Source organism: Electrona antarctica (genome assembly GCF_951216825.1).
Source record: "Electrona antarctica genome assembly, chromosome: 1".
NCBI classification, from domain to species: Eukaryota; Metazoa; Chordata; class Actinopteri; order Myctophiformes; family Myctophidae; genus Electrona; species Electrona antarctica.
In genome coordinates, this window is record NC_136806.1 from 41599270 (window position 1) to 41615663 (window position 16394).

Genomic DNA, 16394 nt, shown 5'->3' on the forward strand with positions numbered 1-16394 from the left:
ATGTCTTTTAAATCCTAAAAGTTTTCCGAAAACCTGTTTCTGCGTCATTGGTGCTCAAACTTTTTCACATCAAGGACCCCCAGAATTATCAGTATTTGGCTGCGGACCCACATCTGAAAATATGTTGTGCCAGTGACCCCCCCAGAAGCAAATACTCAAGTTAAAAACGTGCTCTGAAAGAATATATATTCATTCAGATTTGCGCCACATTTTTATGATTTTTAAAAAGATAGCAGATCTACAAGCTCGCTTGAGGTTATAGATCTGCTATTTTTCAATTGCTAAAGTTTAACATAATGCTTAAACCACCAAAAGGGGTTCCCACCCAGAATGGGTTAACATAATTTTAAACAAATTTCCAGTCAAAATCTGTTAATTTGGGTACATTATGCATTCAGACTGAGATATATGTAATATCAAGTGGTCTGAGACTAGCCCTAGCTAAACCACATTCAACTGATCAAACATTTGAATAGGGCTTAGTTGGTTAAAATGCTTATACTTCTGTTCATTACTGTACATGTAAATCTAATTGTGTGTCAGCTGACATATGCTGGAACAATATTTTACCTTGATAATGACTTGGTACATGGCTTGGCAATTCTCCTAATGGAGATGATAATATCTACATGCAATTGTCACAAAACGATTTCCACATAGACCAGAAAATTATTATTTTTTGGTAGCTTTTTAAGTTAACACAAGCATAACATCCTTTTAGTTTTACAGGTAGTTGATATAGTGGTCTCACGTTGACTATCATCGCATTACCAGCCACAACGCTGTCAATCTTTCCGACAATGGCAGTGTTGGAAGATGTGTACAACATGCATATGACGAACTGTCTTCTGTCTTGTATGAGTCTTCAACCCTACCCGTTCCAAAGCTTCATGCCACCTTCTGAATTCTGCTCCTATGTTTATTGTAAGTTTACAGTGAGCTCTAACTAACTAACTCCATTTGGCATTAGATACCACCAGCGATGGAGGAGAGGGTTGGCAGTAAACCATTGTTCAAACTCTTGCTCAACATTAACATTTATGTGAAATGTAGCAGTGTGTTGTGAATGCAATGCATCACTTTGTATTGAAAAGAGGAAAATTAACTTTGGCCGAGACCCAGGATTTAGAATGCAGAATATGTGGGTATAAAAACAGTGGACTGTGTTGGATTCCTCTTACTCTAACAAGAGCTCTTTAAATAATCACATGGACATTCCCTGACATCCGTCAAACAAAAATGACTGCCTTAGAGACACTCAAGCACATTATGTCGTCATGTACGTGCCATTTCTGCCATTCCTTAAATACATTTACATACTTGCAATTTTAAGCAAATACATTTGCATAACATTCCTAAGTGGCAGTTTATTTTGCTTACCTACTGATATTATGTATATGCAGGGTTATGGTTTCAAATACATCAGAAAAGCTTTTAATCCATATTAAAGGGAGTTGAAACTGTCCTTTGACAGCTTATCCTGCTGCTAATCAGTAACTAATGAGCGTGAAAAACAATAATTTCATGTAATGAGAAAGTGTGTGAAACAAAATGTCAAAGATGTTTGTTGATTGCCTTCATGTCATCTGTTATTGCAATTCCCTACCTACAAGCTCTAAGCTTGTGGAAGATCAGGTAAGTTTACCATTTTTCCAGGGGATCCTGCAACTGTTAAATGCAAATGGATTTCACTTGAAGAATCGATAAGCCTGCAGTTTGTTGGTGGTAGCAGTAACTTTGTTACAGGAAGGGAAATGGGTCGATGCGACATGTGAGCTTGTAGATTGGCTATTTTCGGTGAGTAACACTGCCGTAAAATGAAATATAAATTAGGTTATGTACACTTTCCCACCGAGTCCAACTTTGCCATGTGTTTGTTACGTTTATTTTCTGCAGAACAGGAAGGTGACCCCACATCAAGTTGGAAGTTCAGTTCAGAAACCATCCTCCAGTGACATCATCTATGGGGAATACAAGCTAATAGAAACTGCAGGCTTTCTAGTCCTGAAAAGTTGCAATGCAAAAATGGAAGCCATCGTTCTCACGATAATGAAAATCTAAAGATTTTTGTAAAAAAAATCCAGTTTAAAAAAAAAGTGATGATGTCACTGGAGGACGGTTTCTAAACTGCCCACAGCCCTCCTATGAGACACAGACAATCGGGCCATTTTATCATGATCATTAGTGAGGACCTATTATATGAAGATAGGTTGAAAAGTGGTGAAGTGGTTTTAGAACCACATTGGGCACTTTTTCTCCACCATAAGAATGCAATCAAATGCAATGACTATGCAGTCTTTCATCTGTCAGCTTAAAAACTTGGCACAAGTTCATATGCATAATTGGAAAAAGTGCAAGATTTTAAAAAGCTGCTAAACAATGTACTGTGCGTGTTACACTCTCTCCATTCAATATTTAACTTGGCAAACCTGTAGTCTGGTGTGTTTGAAAATGTTGTGCCCAGCTGAGCAACGACAGCTCTCAGGGCTTAAAGCCAAAAGAAATCCCGAGACTGAAAATTGTCAGACCATGTCCCAATATGTGATTTGTAAAACATTGTGAAAGGGGAACCCCCCCAAACTTGCATCGGTCTACCCCATTCCTAGACAGGGATAAGTCGGTTTAAGAGAAAAATAAATCCTAAATTATTAAATATATAATTAAATGGTGCTGCAGCGCACAGTAGTGGTAAAATGGTGTTTTCCCAAAGTTGCCTTTACCGAATGTGTGCCAATCCATGCTTCATGGATGGAAGCAGCTTTTGAAGTTGTTGTAGTTGCTAGTCTGGACAATCAAGTCACATGGTGCATAGCAGTGTGGAAGTTAAAAACCCCAAAGGAAGACAATGATAGGCTTCAGTAGTCTATTATGCACCTTGCATAAGGTTGTAAGTGAGAATAAAAGTCAATTAGGCTACAAGAGAGACAACCCATTGTTTTGGCAACTAAAATTGGATACAGGATAGGTGGGCATTATAGGACATCTGGGCACCTCGACATTTTGTCCAATGATGAATGAAAAAAAAAAAAGTAATGTAAATTATGTAGTATATATATAATATATATATATATATATATATATACATATATATATATATATATATATATATACATACATACATACATACATACATACATACATACATACACACACACACACACACATATACACACACACACATTATTATTATTATATTTTGTTATGGTATATTTCCAAATACTACTGTACAGTAAATTGCCATTCATTATTGTTCACACTTTCCATTTTCTGTAGCTCCAACCCCGCCTCGGGTATGGGCACTGATGACGCGGAGGAGAGAACACCCCACCAGCACCTACAGCGTCCCCAGTGGGAATAGAACCCAGGACCTTCTAGCTGTGAGGCGACAGCACTACAGACTGTGCCACCGTGCCCCCTGTTTGATAACTTTGATTTGTCCCAATGTTGGTCGTTCGTAGACCAGAGCAGGCTGAGTGGCTGCTTGAGCCCTGACCAGCACACATGCAACTAGGAGTGCGTGCACACACGGGCGCTTGCTCGGTTATTAAGTGGCAGAGCCGCGGAGAAAATTATTATTATGAGGATCGGATTGGCACTTTGTGTTGCCCCCTGAGCCCCTCATATAGCATAACAAGACTGCTCGTGTCATGTCATTCACACCATGGCCATCTACACTGTACACATACATACCACCTTAATAATTTTTTTTTGCGGATCAACACTGATCTCATTAATGATCCCTAGATCCTCAGAACGGAAATCTCCCAAGATGGAGAACTTTAAGCCCTGAGCTCCCGAACGGATCATCCTCCAGTCCTTCCCAAAGCATTTCAAATGTTAAATGCAGGGGTTCCAAAACTTTTCCTGTTTTCTACAGCTTTTTATCAAAGCCATTGTTTTTACGCCATTGTAAATATTTGTAAAGTCTAGCTGAAAAGTCCCTGGTGAAAAGAGAATGAGGACAAGCGGGCATGTAAACACAACCAAAACAAACATTAACATAACAAAAGTACCACTCCCTGTATTTTATCTCAAGAAATTAGCATTGCGAGGTTTGTATACCTAGTTGCTCTGTACTACAAAGTAAGCTGTGCTCATCCCATTACTCAGTTGTGTCACTAAGAAAATTCATCATGGAATGCACGTCACTGCTGACTACCGTTTATGATAGAGAAAATCGCCAATGCTCATCTTGAGATAATGGGTTTTGTCACCCGTGCTGCATCCAGCATACACTCATACTGCCCTCCACCCTCTCCCCGTTACCAGTAATAAGGACATTGTTCATGCTTATAGCATCTAATCTTCTTGCAAAAGCATGCAGTACTCCCTCTCCCACTTGCTCTGTGGGCCGTCTGTGATACACAGCGACAAATCAACCTGATAACACCTATTCCCGTAAGGACCTGCTAATGCAACCTATCCCTCACCTCAAACATACCCTTCATCAAATCCCTATCGCTTGTGACCCATCACTGTATTTCATCCAGTTTCTCTCTCTCTCTCTCTCCTTTTGGATAACTGTACTTTACCTGCTGTCTTTTGGCAGCCATGATGTTGAGCTTGTCCACTTCTGGCTTCAGGGCTTTATACAGGATCCCCAGGTCCTGTTCTGTTCCCGCATTACGCACTTTCATAAGGTTCTCCTCCACCTGAACAGTTTAGATGGGAGGGACAGATGATTACAGATGTGGGAGGGATAGATGATTACAGATGTGTATATTAGACCGCATCTCTGCATAGCATCAACATCTTAATTTGGGTTCTTGTTACTAGTATTTATACAAAAAATAAATGACTATGCATAATATTTAGTAATTTGTGGGAAGATAACAAAAAGGTCAAAAAGAAATATTTCATGTAGTCTATGGAAAAATATACCAAAAGCTTCAAGGTCATCGTCATATTGCAAGTCACCACTGAAGATTGATTCATGAATCAAATGCTAAAATGTATTTTACAGCCCACAGAAACATGGCACAGACTTCTTTTCAAAGTTTCTTTTGGGATGTTAGCCGGTTCATTTCCCTGTGGCCTCCACATTCTGGTTGTGCTCTCAGACAGGGAACGGCAGGATATGAACATAATGAAGTAGTAGGCTATAAACAGAGCTCTGATAAGATAGGGCAGCAGAGTGCAACGCATATGTGCTAAGAGGAGGTTCTACACAGTTATGTTTTAAATTAACTGGAAGCCAACTGAATAACAGGGTGGATCCTCATGAGAGTGACACCAAGCACTGTAATACCATACATATTTGTGGAGATTTCAAAACCTCAAAATGTGGGAGAGTAGTCAAGTCTTTTTCCAAGAGCTTTGTGTCCCGTCTCACCATTCAGATCCGTACAGGCCTGGTTGTTATCACAACATGGCGATGCAGGATGCCTCTGGCCCTTTTAGGAACTCTGACAAGAGGCATGTCTCGCCCGTTTAAATAGTTCACATGACCTCATTGGCTGTGCCTGTCTGAGCGCGTGTGATTGCATCAAGAGTAGGTTAGTCACTGATAAAACTTTATGCTGAAAGTAAAAGAAACAGGAAGGGCCATTCCCTGTTGTCTCACAAACCATGTCATATTCTCCTTCAAGGTGAGCAATCAAAGTTGAATGTGCTAAAGAAAGCTGAAAGGCACAGAGACTACCTTCTCTCCGGGCAAGGTAATCATGTCTAAATTCAAGGTCTTTCCTTTTGAGGATGGGAAAGTTTGGTTTCATTTTCTGAAGCATTAAGGAGAATGTGTCCTAAATACTTCAAAGGAAGGTGACTGACTAACCAGTTTGAGCTGTAGCAGCAGCTTGTAGACATCAGACATGTCTGCCAGCACCAGTAGGTGAGTGACAGCTGACAGGAGGGCCCTGGCAGCACGGACCATGTTGCCTCTCTTCACTGAAGAGCAAGGGTCCTCTGCAAACTCCGCTGAGGCCTGCCTCATGGAGTCACCTGAGACGGAAAAAGAAAAGAGTCGTCATTTTCAGTTGACATAAGGATCCACTGCAGAGTTATGCGGAGTTATGTCTGTTCGATAGATAAATACATTTTATTCGTGGGATTAGATATAAGGTGAACGGAAGCGGAAATTATACATGAGAATGTACTGCCTCTAAGGGATAGGACAAATTGATAAACTACTTTCAGAAAACATTTGATGAGTAGGAACCACTGAAGTGCGCAGAGACATTTGGGTTTCCATCACGCCTCAGGCCAAATTCAGGCTGGCCCAGTGCATCTCAGGAGCCGCAGTATGGCGCAAACAATTAAAGCCTATTTTGCTGGCAAATAACGTGGATGGCAATCAATCATTATCAAAAAGTATCAGTCCGATATGATTAATTGAAAAGTCTAGCCTGACACCAGCACTACATAAATAAATGTAAACTACAATTAAAAAGCTTGTAGTCACACTTTTTGTGGTATGCAGTGAAGAGAAGTAGTAGCATCATGGGCCACGTACAACAGTGTCCACTAGAAGTGTGGAAAATGGAAATCATCAATTCAAAGATGCATCAAATTCACAATGTGGGCGTGGATGAGTCTGCATGCCATCAATGCAGTGATATGACATCATCAATTATGGCCTGCTAAGGTTTATTGTTCATTTTTCAATAACTTCCGAAGGCAACTTATTCAACCATCTGTGATGCTACATTAGGTAGACTCTCGCTACCACAACTGATGTTCCGCTCCCTCTGAGGAACAAGGCTAAGATTAACAAGTCATACACAGTTGGCCAGTATTTTCAAAGCGGAAGATCTGGGCACATTTCTCAGTCAAAACACCAAAGAAAGTACAAAGCTGTACTACATGGTCACAACACATCTCAATGTGAGGTTCATGTGAGCCACAAGGGTCATAATTCACTTCACATTCCTCGGTCAACAAAGCGGGCCCATTTGGTTACATTAGGGCTGAAACGGTTACACAGAACAACAGACGCAATTGACAAACAATATGCAATCGGAATATTAATTGACCTCAAGAAGGCTTTTGACACTATCCATCACACTACATTAACCCATTTTGACCTGAGATCAGATTCTAAAAATGTCTTCTACATCCTGACAGTTTTCTGAAAAAGCTATGTTTCGATCTTTCGATTTAAAAAAAAATAGCAGACCTACAAGCTCGTAGTGCGCCACTCGGTGGCGCGATATGAGCTTGTAGATCTGCTATTTTTCAATAGCTAGAGCATAACATAACACCAAAAGGGGTTCCCGCCCAAAATGGGTTAAACAAGAAATTAGAGAAATTTGGAATTAGAGGACTTGCAATAGACTGGATTAAAAGCTACTTGGACAGACGGCAACAGTTTGTGAAGTTGGGTAATTATAGTTCAAATTGCTTGGACATTGCTTGTGGCCGTCCTCCAGGGGTCAGTATTGGGGCCCAAACTCTTTATTCTGTATATCAATGATATTTGCAAAGTATCACAGCTGCTGTCACTGGTACTTGTTGGACAAATGACAGGTTGACATCAATGACTAATTAAGCAAATTAAAATTTGATTGGAAAAAGTATCTTTAAATGTGAGCAAGATTTAGTTTATGCTATTTCGTAAATGCAGGATAAATACACATGTACATATTCAGCTAGATGGGGTTGCTATAGTGCTGGAAAACACATATTAAACGTAAAATACAAAGTAGCTAGAAGTATAGCAGTCGTATAGCAGTCATAAATAAATCAAATCTCTCTACTGTTCCTTAGGTCTTGCCATATTTCCATTAATGTGCTGAGGTATGGGATAACTATAAAACATCAATTAATTCACTTCACAAGGTTGGTTATCTGGAACACAACAACTGTTGGTGGTCAAATGCGGTAGTAGAGCACTCTTCTGGGTGCTTCAAAAAGCCAGTGAGCAACTTCTATTGAAATGAATAGCCGGGGGCCTCTAGCCTCAGAAATGCCAATATGCTAATCGGGAGGTCGCTAGAATTCTTTATTAAGCGTCCTAACATCGTCCCTCACCTAATATCACCTCGTCTGAGCCTCAATTCTGTGGAAAACGCTGCTAAGATCACGCATACATGTATGTGCCCAGAGTTTGGGGATTTCAATGGCGTCACAACGTTGCCAGGCGAAGCGACCAGGAAGCGACCGGCAGTACATTTAACTAAGCGTATTAATTCTAGATTAATACTCTCATGTTAATTTCTCGTGTTAAAGTAATGTACATGTACATGGATAATAACTAAGTGTACAGTCTATCAACAGCAAAAGCATATAATGAGCACCAGTCAGCAGTAAAACATTTACAGCAGTTAACGTAAGCAGGCAACGGTCCTGGTGCCAGTCATGTACATCCCTGTAGTCCATGTGCAAGAGTAACGCAAGAGTCATCTCTATCCTGAGTCATTAATCCAAGAACAGAACATTTGGGGGTTTGGTCATGTAGCACAAGGGACTGCCCAATGTGGGCAGCCAACAGTTGGTTGCAGGCTACAAGTTAATTGCACTTCACTTCATTTGAGAAGACAGACTATGTGAGGGAGGGGTAGTCTGACACATTTGCCCTGTACAGATAATGTTTGAGAGTACTACACACACGCACAGTGACCAGTACCACTAGCATACACAAACATATAACCCCCCCAAAAAAGAGGTCAAAGGCATGACAAAGCCTTCCTGTCTGGGTCATCCGGCAACAAGCTTTGTCCTACACTGGATACGCTAACACAGTTGACTGGGCACACAAATGAGGTTTGTAGCCTCACATTATCAAGTAGACAGTAAACACCAAAACAGTTTTGCTGGGGGAGTGAGCCAGTGAGGGGGGTTACTGCCAAATTTCAACTTTTAAATAATGTGATTCTTATGCCAGCTCAGTCTACATTAGTGAAACACAAATCACAGTCTCCCAAAGTCAGAGACAGGAGTTTGACCAACCAACTAATCTGGCTTGTCAAATGGATCTACTGCTCCATAGAGAATGAAAAAGTAAGTAACACTGCTCAGACTCACTATTTATTGCGTTGGGTGCAGTCTCACCATAGCAACTGATAACACATTAACATAAGACAGTGCCATTATGTCGACTCCCATTTATTTATAATATATATATATATATATATATATATATATATATATATATATATATATATATATATATATATATATATATATATATATATATGCTAGATTTTCCTATTAGGGCACACTGCACATGGCCAACAAAATGTCATAAAGAAATCTATTAATTTAACACTCTGAAAAATGAAAATATCCGGGAGACATGATAAATTGTACAGCCATTTTTAAAACATTAATTTCAACCTTCTAATACGAGATAAGTGTTTTACCATCTTTGACTGTGGGGGCCTGTGGGGCATTCAGATTCAAGTAGTGGTTGACGACAACACAAACACACCCCACAGCAGGCACACTACTTAATCTGCACTAAAGAGATTGTGTAGATTGTGACCATGCTGGTTTGTGCAAATGATAGACCACATGTATCTGAAAAGCACACGCCCACCACCACAGACTGTTATTCCCCCTGGTGATTCAGATCAATAAGGCATTTTCACATGGCCAGATAGTGATCGCTGCTGCTTTAATAATAAAACTTCCATCCATCTCATCCATCTAACACCTCACCTGCGGCCGACCAAGTGCATGATGAAATGATTAAAATGTATATCACACAATAAGCCACATAACCAGAAGGGACAACAACAGACACACACTTATACAGTACATGCATTATCCTTTGGCGTACAAACGGTGTCACATGCCGAACATAGCAGACCTACAATCACAACACGTCGCACTGCACTGCATTTGTGCTTGCAGAAGATTGGGCCTATTTTCAGTGTGCAGCAATGAAATTCGATGGACTATAAATAAAGCATTAGGGGTGGAGGTCAGAAATGTTGCAGACAGGAGACAGAGTACGACATGAAGATGTGATATTAAGCAAATAAATAGCAGCAAAGTGGATAGATAGACTGTCATTAGCATTGTGATTACATGTCTTGCCTACTGATCACCATGAAGTCAAAAATAGATGTATATGCATGCGTGTCTTAGGGCCAGTATCTCATTGTATCTATAAGCCAGTATTTCAATGCAGATTTATAGTTGTAATTTCCAGTAATTATAGCTGTAATTTAATTTCTTAAAAACCAATAAAAAATTATAACTCAATCTGCACTCGCATAAAATGGATTTTAATGTAGTCCCAATAGCACTTGTAGTTTTCAGTCCCCAAAAAGACCACAGGCCCAATCTTCTGCCCGACGCAATGCTGCTTAGCACCCAGCGGCAGCACAATAAAGCCTTTGGTATCACCATGATCCCCCTGATGCCCTTTTTAATTCATGCATTAAAAGGGACACTACACCCCTTTTGCAACCAGATCTTATTTAAATGTATAGTAGTTTGGGAGACAAGAAACACTTTCCTGGGGTTTTTATGTGGCTAATATGCGTTTTGACTTTTGAGATATTTTAGTATTTCAAAGTGTCCGTGATGTAATGGACACTGGTCTCACTTCCTTCCTGGACTACAATTACCATAATGCTTGGTACACTCACCCCACCTTGTCGAGAGGGAGAGGGCTGTCTTACTGAGACAACTTGTAGTTTAGGAAGGAAGTGAGACCAGTGTCCATGGGCACTTAAATCTAAAAACACATTACCCACATATAAACCCCAGGAAAGTGTTTCCGGTCTCCCAAACATCATTAAAATAAGATCTGCTTGCAAAAGGGGTGAGGTGTCCCTTTAAACCTGCATTGTCTAAATACCAAATGTTAACCGCTTAAGTGCTCAAGACATCTCCTCATGTCTTCATAGTAAGACGCCTGAGGGCGCAACCTCGCCCTAAAGCCGTTCACTTCCTCGTTTACGGCCAGACAAAACTGTCTATTCTCTCTAAATCTGCGTCACTGTCCATGGTTTTGATCAGAACATCAGCATCTCGTTTGGACTATTAACGCTTCTAAAGAGACGGGGAGACAAGGGGATTACAAATGTCACACCCCCAAATGAGACAGCGGCCTCACTTCTGGTCCGTTAGAACGGTGTACTGCAGGCCAGCCCATAGAAGTCCATTGAAATTCAACTGTAGTTAGCCTACTTTTAAAATACAAAATTAACTGAAGACTATATCGATTTGAATAAAGATACGTTTCCAAATGTATGAAGTGTCTTTGTCAACATATCTTGTTGTTTTCTCAATCGAGGATGTATTTCACATTTAATTTACCACTTGAATGAGTTACCCATAATGTTAACAGAGCAGAGACGGCAGACAGAAGCTGTCGCTTTTAACCCATTTTGGCCTGACGCCTTCTAAATCCTGACCTAAGTTTTCTGAAAAACTTCTTTGTATAGCAGCATCAAATATGTTCTCTTTTTGAATACTGTACAGAACCGTTTAATCCTTAAACAAATAGCGGGTTTAGCGTATTACGCAGGTGGAACCCTGGATTAAACAATTAGCCGCCGTCAAAGTGTTAAAGCATGATGAAATTTGGGAAATGTTGCCTTATATTGGTTGTCTACAGTTTGGTGTTGTATACAAAAAGAAAATCGCGATGTTTCCGGCAGAGCAGGCCTCTCATTCTGTGGACCTTAATGACCAAATTAATAGAAAAAAAAAAAAAAAAAGTACGGCATGACATCACAGGTCCTGTCCAATTTTTGGCCTGTGGCTCCTGGGTATTGAAAACCTCAAGGGATATGACCATGACGTATATACTGTGCGACCACTTTAATTTGAGATTTACAATGCTAGCACTTTTGACACACTGATGTAGTATATTATAGTACATTTACTACATTGTTGGTTGTATATCGAGATGGAAGGTATGTAACATTGAAAAGGACAGATCAAACGTATGGGACACTTATTAGAACACAAAAGAATCGCTACAGCCTCAGTAAACAACTAGTGAAATTAGGGTATTTTATGATGGCTCTAATAGGTATTGCATCGACAGCTGCAGTACACCGTTCTAACGGACCTGAATTGGGGCCGCCGTCTCATTTGGGGGCGTGAAATTTGTAGTCCCCATGTGTCTTATCAGATGTGACAGCAAGAGGTAGTAATGGGAAATTATACCTCCCGGTTTGGGGGGGAAATAGAAGGCGGGGCTTTTCAGAGTAAAATCTGCCTCCTCTGCTGGGCACTCTATCATCTTTATTTTGGCACACTGGAAGTGTTAAGACGATTTCGCACGTGGGGTTATGTTGGTCTGAAAATGATGTGTAATCTGGTGTGATCACAGTGCAATATGATCAGTGCTATACTTTGGGATTCAATTAAGACCAACTCCAAGCTGGTTTGATCACTGGTGCAGTGACATTGCAGGTGATTCCTTGTTATTTGGGGAGTGCATCGTTTTAATTAGGAGCCTAGGCTAGGTTCACAATGTGCACACATTGATTGCAATCAAAGTCCATTCGATCTGAATACAGGTTCAACAATTGAAGCAGCATTTGAAGCACTAGGAAATCAAAGAAAAGGTTGCAGATGAGCAATGATGGAAAGAAACAGTCAGTGTATAGATCTGATTTATAAGATCACAACACGTTGCAGAGCGATGAATTGTATATACAAGCTTTTAGTATATAAAGTATGTTCCCGACTATGCAATAGGGTATGGGGCCTTTCCTTTCCCTGACAGCTAGCACCACCTTTCATTGAAACAAAGTTGTATTTGTTTTGTTTGTCAGGTGATAAAATCAGTCATGTCAATGAAATAAAGTCCCGCTTCCACCTTGATATTTACATTTCTGCATCATGTGGAAAAATGTCATCCAAATTGGCTCAGAGTGCCATTTCAGAGATTTTAAGGGATGGATAGATGAATTCAATTCTCCAGGCTCCAGGGAAAGGAGTGTTGACAGGAGCTAGAAATCCCAATAAAATATGACTAGAGGAAACAACATTCTAGCAGCCTCCTAACATGTAGGCTTTATCATAATGTAACCCTCCCCTAACGATTATATCAGCCTTTTTTCCCTTGCCCATTTAAACAGCTGGTTAAGCCACAGCTGGGTGGAAAATGCCCTCTGAATCCATGGGAGGGTTTAGCCCTGCTCAATGGCAGCATTATCAGTCTGGGCACGCTTGGCTGAGCAGCGTGGCATAACTGACAGCCAAGCCTAGGCAGCAGCTAACAACAGACACAGGATTCCTGTCCAATGACAGCATACCAAAGCTACTGTGACATTCCCGGACATTGAACACAATGCAGGCCATTTCTTGACACTGTGACCGCCTCCAAACTCAGTCCAGACACGTACAGGCATCTAAATAAATTGTCTGGGAGGGGAGAGTCAGACACTGACAAAGTTAACAGCCATACTCCACTTACTCCAGTCATGGACCCTAAACTCACTAGTCTACAAGGGTGTCAAGACATCCTGATATGACGAGCATCAGGGTGTGTGTGTGTGTGTGTGTGTGTGTGTGTGTGTGTGTGTGTGTGTGTGTGTGTGTAAACTCCAACAGCATCACACGCATACTGGCATCTAAATGGCTGGATGTCTGGGAGGGAATAGAGGAGAGACAAACGCTGACAATCCCTTCACCTTCACTTCATAACAGCCACCCCCCTGAGTCATGGCTCCTAAACCCACTGGTCTAGTGTGTCAAAAAGACATCCTCATATGATGAGCATTGGGAGGATTTGAGAGAGAGTGAGTGAGTGTATTTGTGTGTGCACGCACGGGCAGGCATAGCCTGGTTAATAAACCAGACCGAATCAGCCGTTGGCAAAAAAAAGTTGCCTACCAGCGGATTTCGGTCTGGCGAGGCTCAGTAGCACGCCTCTTTCCTACAATCGAGAACAGGTCGGACCAATCGGGACACGGTATGCAATATAGGCGGGCTTTGGTACAGTGACGTTCAATGCTTGAGACCTTTGACTGACAGTAGCTCTGACCAATTGCGTCGAAGAGAAAATGTTCCCCGGGAAATGAAATCCAAGTGGAGCCAGCCCAGACTGATATACCGCGACAGTGTTGTGTGATATTAGTCTGGCTTATTAGCCAGGCTAGGGCAGGCATGCACGCCCGCTAGATGAGGAGACAAATGGTAATTTTACTGCAGATTCCCATTTTGGAACTCATGGGTGGCATGAAATTAAATTTGAGATGTAATGTGTGTCAGTTGAATGTCAGCAGGCAGGTGTATATAGCCATTTAAATATATTTGAAATCAATGACATCTGCACACTTTGCTTTCCCCTGCTCTTATTCATTTCCTTGGCAACAGCTCAATACAGGATTATTCTGATATCAAAGAAAGTACATGAAGAAATATATATAACAAAGTAGGACTACTAACTGGCAAATGGTGGAGGAAGGTACACAACGCATTATTTAAATCCCCAGCAGAATGTCTCATTCAATATTCATCAGTATCAGTCTATTATTGTGTTATTAAGTGCATATCTCAAAAACAGACACGAGGAGCTACAAATCTTGATAATGACATGTTAAATCCCCTGATTAACATGCATCCTTCCAGGTTTTTTGAAGTGGGGTGAAAAACACAAGAATATTAATGTCCAATCTACCAGACAAATAAATAGGGGTTGGTGATGTGCAACACCAGATGCCTCAGGGCAACCTAATGCTGAACACAGACAATGCACCAGGGTAGCATGGTTACTGTAAGCATACGCATAATCATTCACAACAAAACTTCTAATTAATAATTAGGCTCTCAGTTCTCATAGGAAATTTAGTTGTCTCATAACTGTGATTATTCCCATTCAAGATCTACCATTGGGGTAGACAGTGTACACAGTCTATGATTAATTTAACAGCCCTGGGAGCACCCTGTACAGGCCTGAAAACACACACTACTGCAATATGTGTTTTCTATATACCTTGCTTGCGGACATCCTCCACAGCAGCAGTCAGCTCGTCCTTCAGGAACTGGCTCTCTTTCGCAATCTTCTCTCCTTTATCCAGGAAGTTTGCAGTAGCTGTCTCGACTGAGGCGGCCAAAACATGAGCCTTCTTAGAGCGTCCCTTCTTCTTGTTAGATGGGCCTTTGTTGCTCGAGTTGACCAGCGTGGTAACCTTTAGAGAGAAAAGAATGCTAGATTGATCGATTTGATTTTTATCAGCTACTGTCCATTAAATAACAGCTATGTTACACCTGCCTGTACTTGAGCATATCGGAGCAATTTTAAAGACACATCTTACGAGTTAGCAAATGAGTAATTTATGGTGACAGGGGATGCAGAAATTGCTTTTACAGCTTCACCCAAATGATAGCTACCTTCACCTAGAATCTAGGTCCTAGATGAAGAGACCTAGACCTAGAGCCTACTCCGGTGGCTCTCATCAACGCAATGTTGTGGTAATGTTACAGGACAAACCAGAATTACTAGCATAGTGAAATAAATCTCCCTCCCCAAGCATAGAGTAAATCTGATTAATGTAATGACTTACACAATGCCCAAGTATTGCATGATATAGGCTTTATATACCAACACCATTTTTCTTTTTGCCAAAACACAGTGATTGCACCAACAAAAGAACTACGCAAACGAACAAAACCAACAGCCGGGAGGTTGTGACAGAGAAACATACACGTTCCTGGCAAAAAAATAATCAGAGAACACTTGTTTCACCTGGCTGTTAATGACAGGGGCCATTCTTGTTTTACATGTTATCACAAATGTGTCTTCTGTTTCTTTAACTCTTCAATATGAGTTATAGTCCATATACATAGTTATTTGCTTTCAGGAGGCTTGTGGTTATTATTGCTTATTTTATTCCATCAGTTTACTTCTCAAAAGATTAAGAATGTTTTCTTCTTTATCATTTTATTATTCAAAGCAATGGCAGCTCCCCCAGCTATAGCTATAGTTTTGGGGAGATTCATCAGCTGTTCTTCCATTGTAGTTTTTATTGTATTCTCTGCAAGGCTACATTGTTAAACAATTTTCCAGGACTTCCAGAAAGCTTGAGAAGATACTGGCACTGCTTATCAAATCTTACCCTAATCACAGCAAGGGAAGAGAGCCTGTCATAACAAACGTGTGGCCTAGCCCAATACGGGTAGCATCTAGCATGCCACAAAAGTAACATAGTGTAATGCTAGCTGGTTTAGCTATGATATTATAAACCAACAAAAACTATCAGTTTGTAAGAGGCTGTTAGTTGTCTCCACCAGGCCGAAGGCATGGGGAGAGAGTATGTTTTGCACTCCGTCCGTGTGTCCGTCCGTCCGTCCGTCCTTCCTTCCGTCCGTCTGTGTACAGCTAATCTCCGGCACCGTTAACCCGGTCGATGCCAAACTTTGCACACACACTCCCTGGATGCCAACGATGAACCTCTGCCCCACATTTTCCAGAACGGCCTGTTATAGCGCCACCATGAGGCAGCTTTTCACATTTTTTACCTAAAACTGCACAGATCTGCGTG

The 16394-nt window shown here is 40.9% G+C and overlaps 1 protein-coding gene across 1 annotated transcript in view; it reads right to left on the reverse strand.

Annotated features, from left to right (window-relative positions):
- The window catches only part of ctnna1 (catenin (cadherin-associated protein), alpha 1), a 122541-nt gene that overhangs the window by 100835 nt on the left and 5312 nt on the right, over nucleotides 1-16394 (reverse strand). Inside the window, exons 3-5 of the mRNA XM_079508053.1 lie at nucleotides 14846-15041; nucleotides 5774-5940; nucleotides 4533-4652 (exon numbers count right to left, since the gene is read on the reverse strand). Of these exons, the coding sequence (XP_079364179.1) occupies nucleotides 4533-4652; nucleotides 5774-5940; nucleotides 14846-15041 (483 nt within the window). The remainder of the gene's footprint in view (nucleotides 1-4532; nucleotides 4653-5773; nucleotides 5941-14845; nucleotides 15042-16394) is intronic.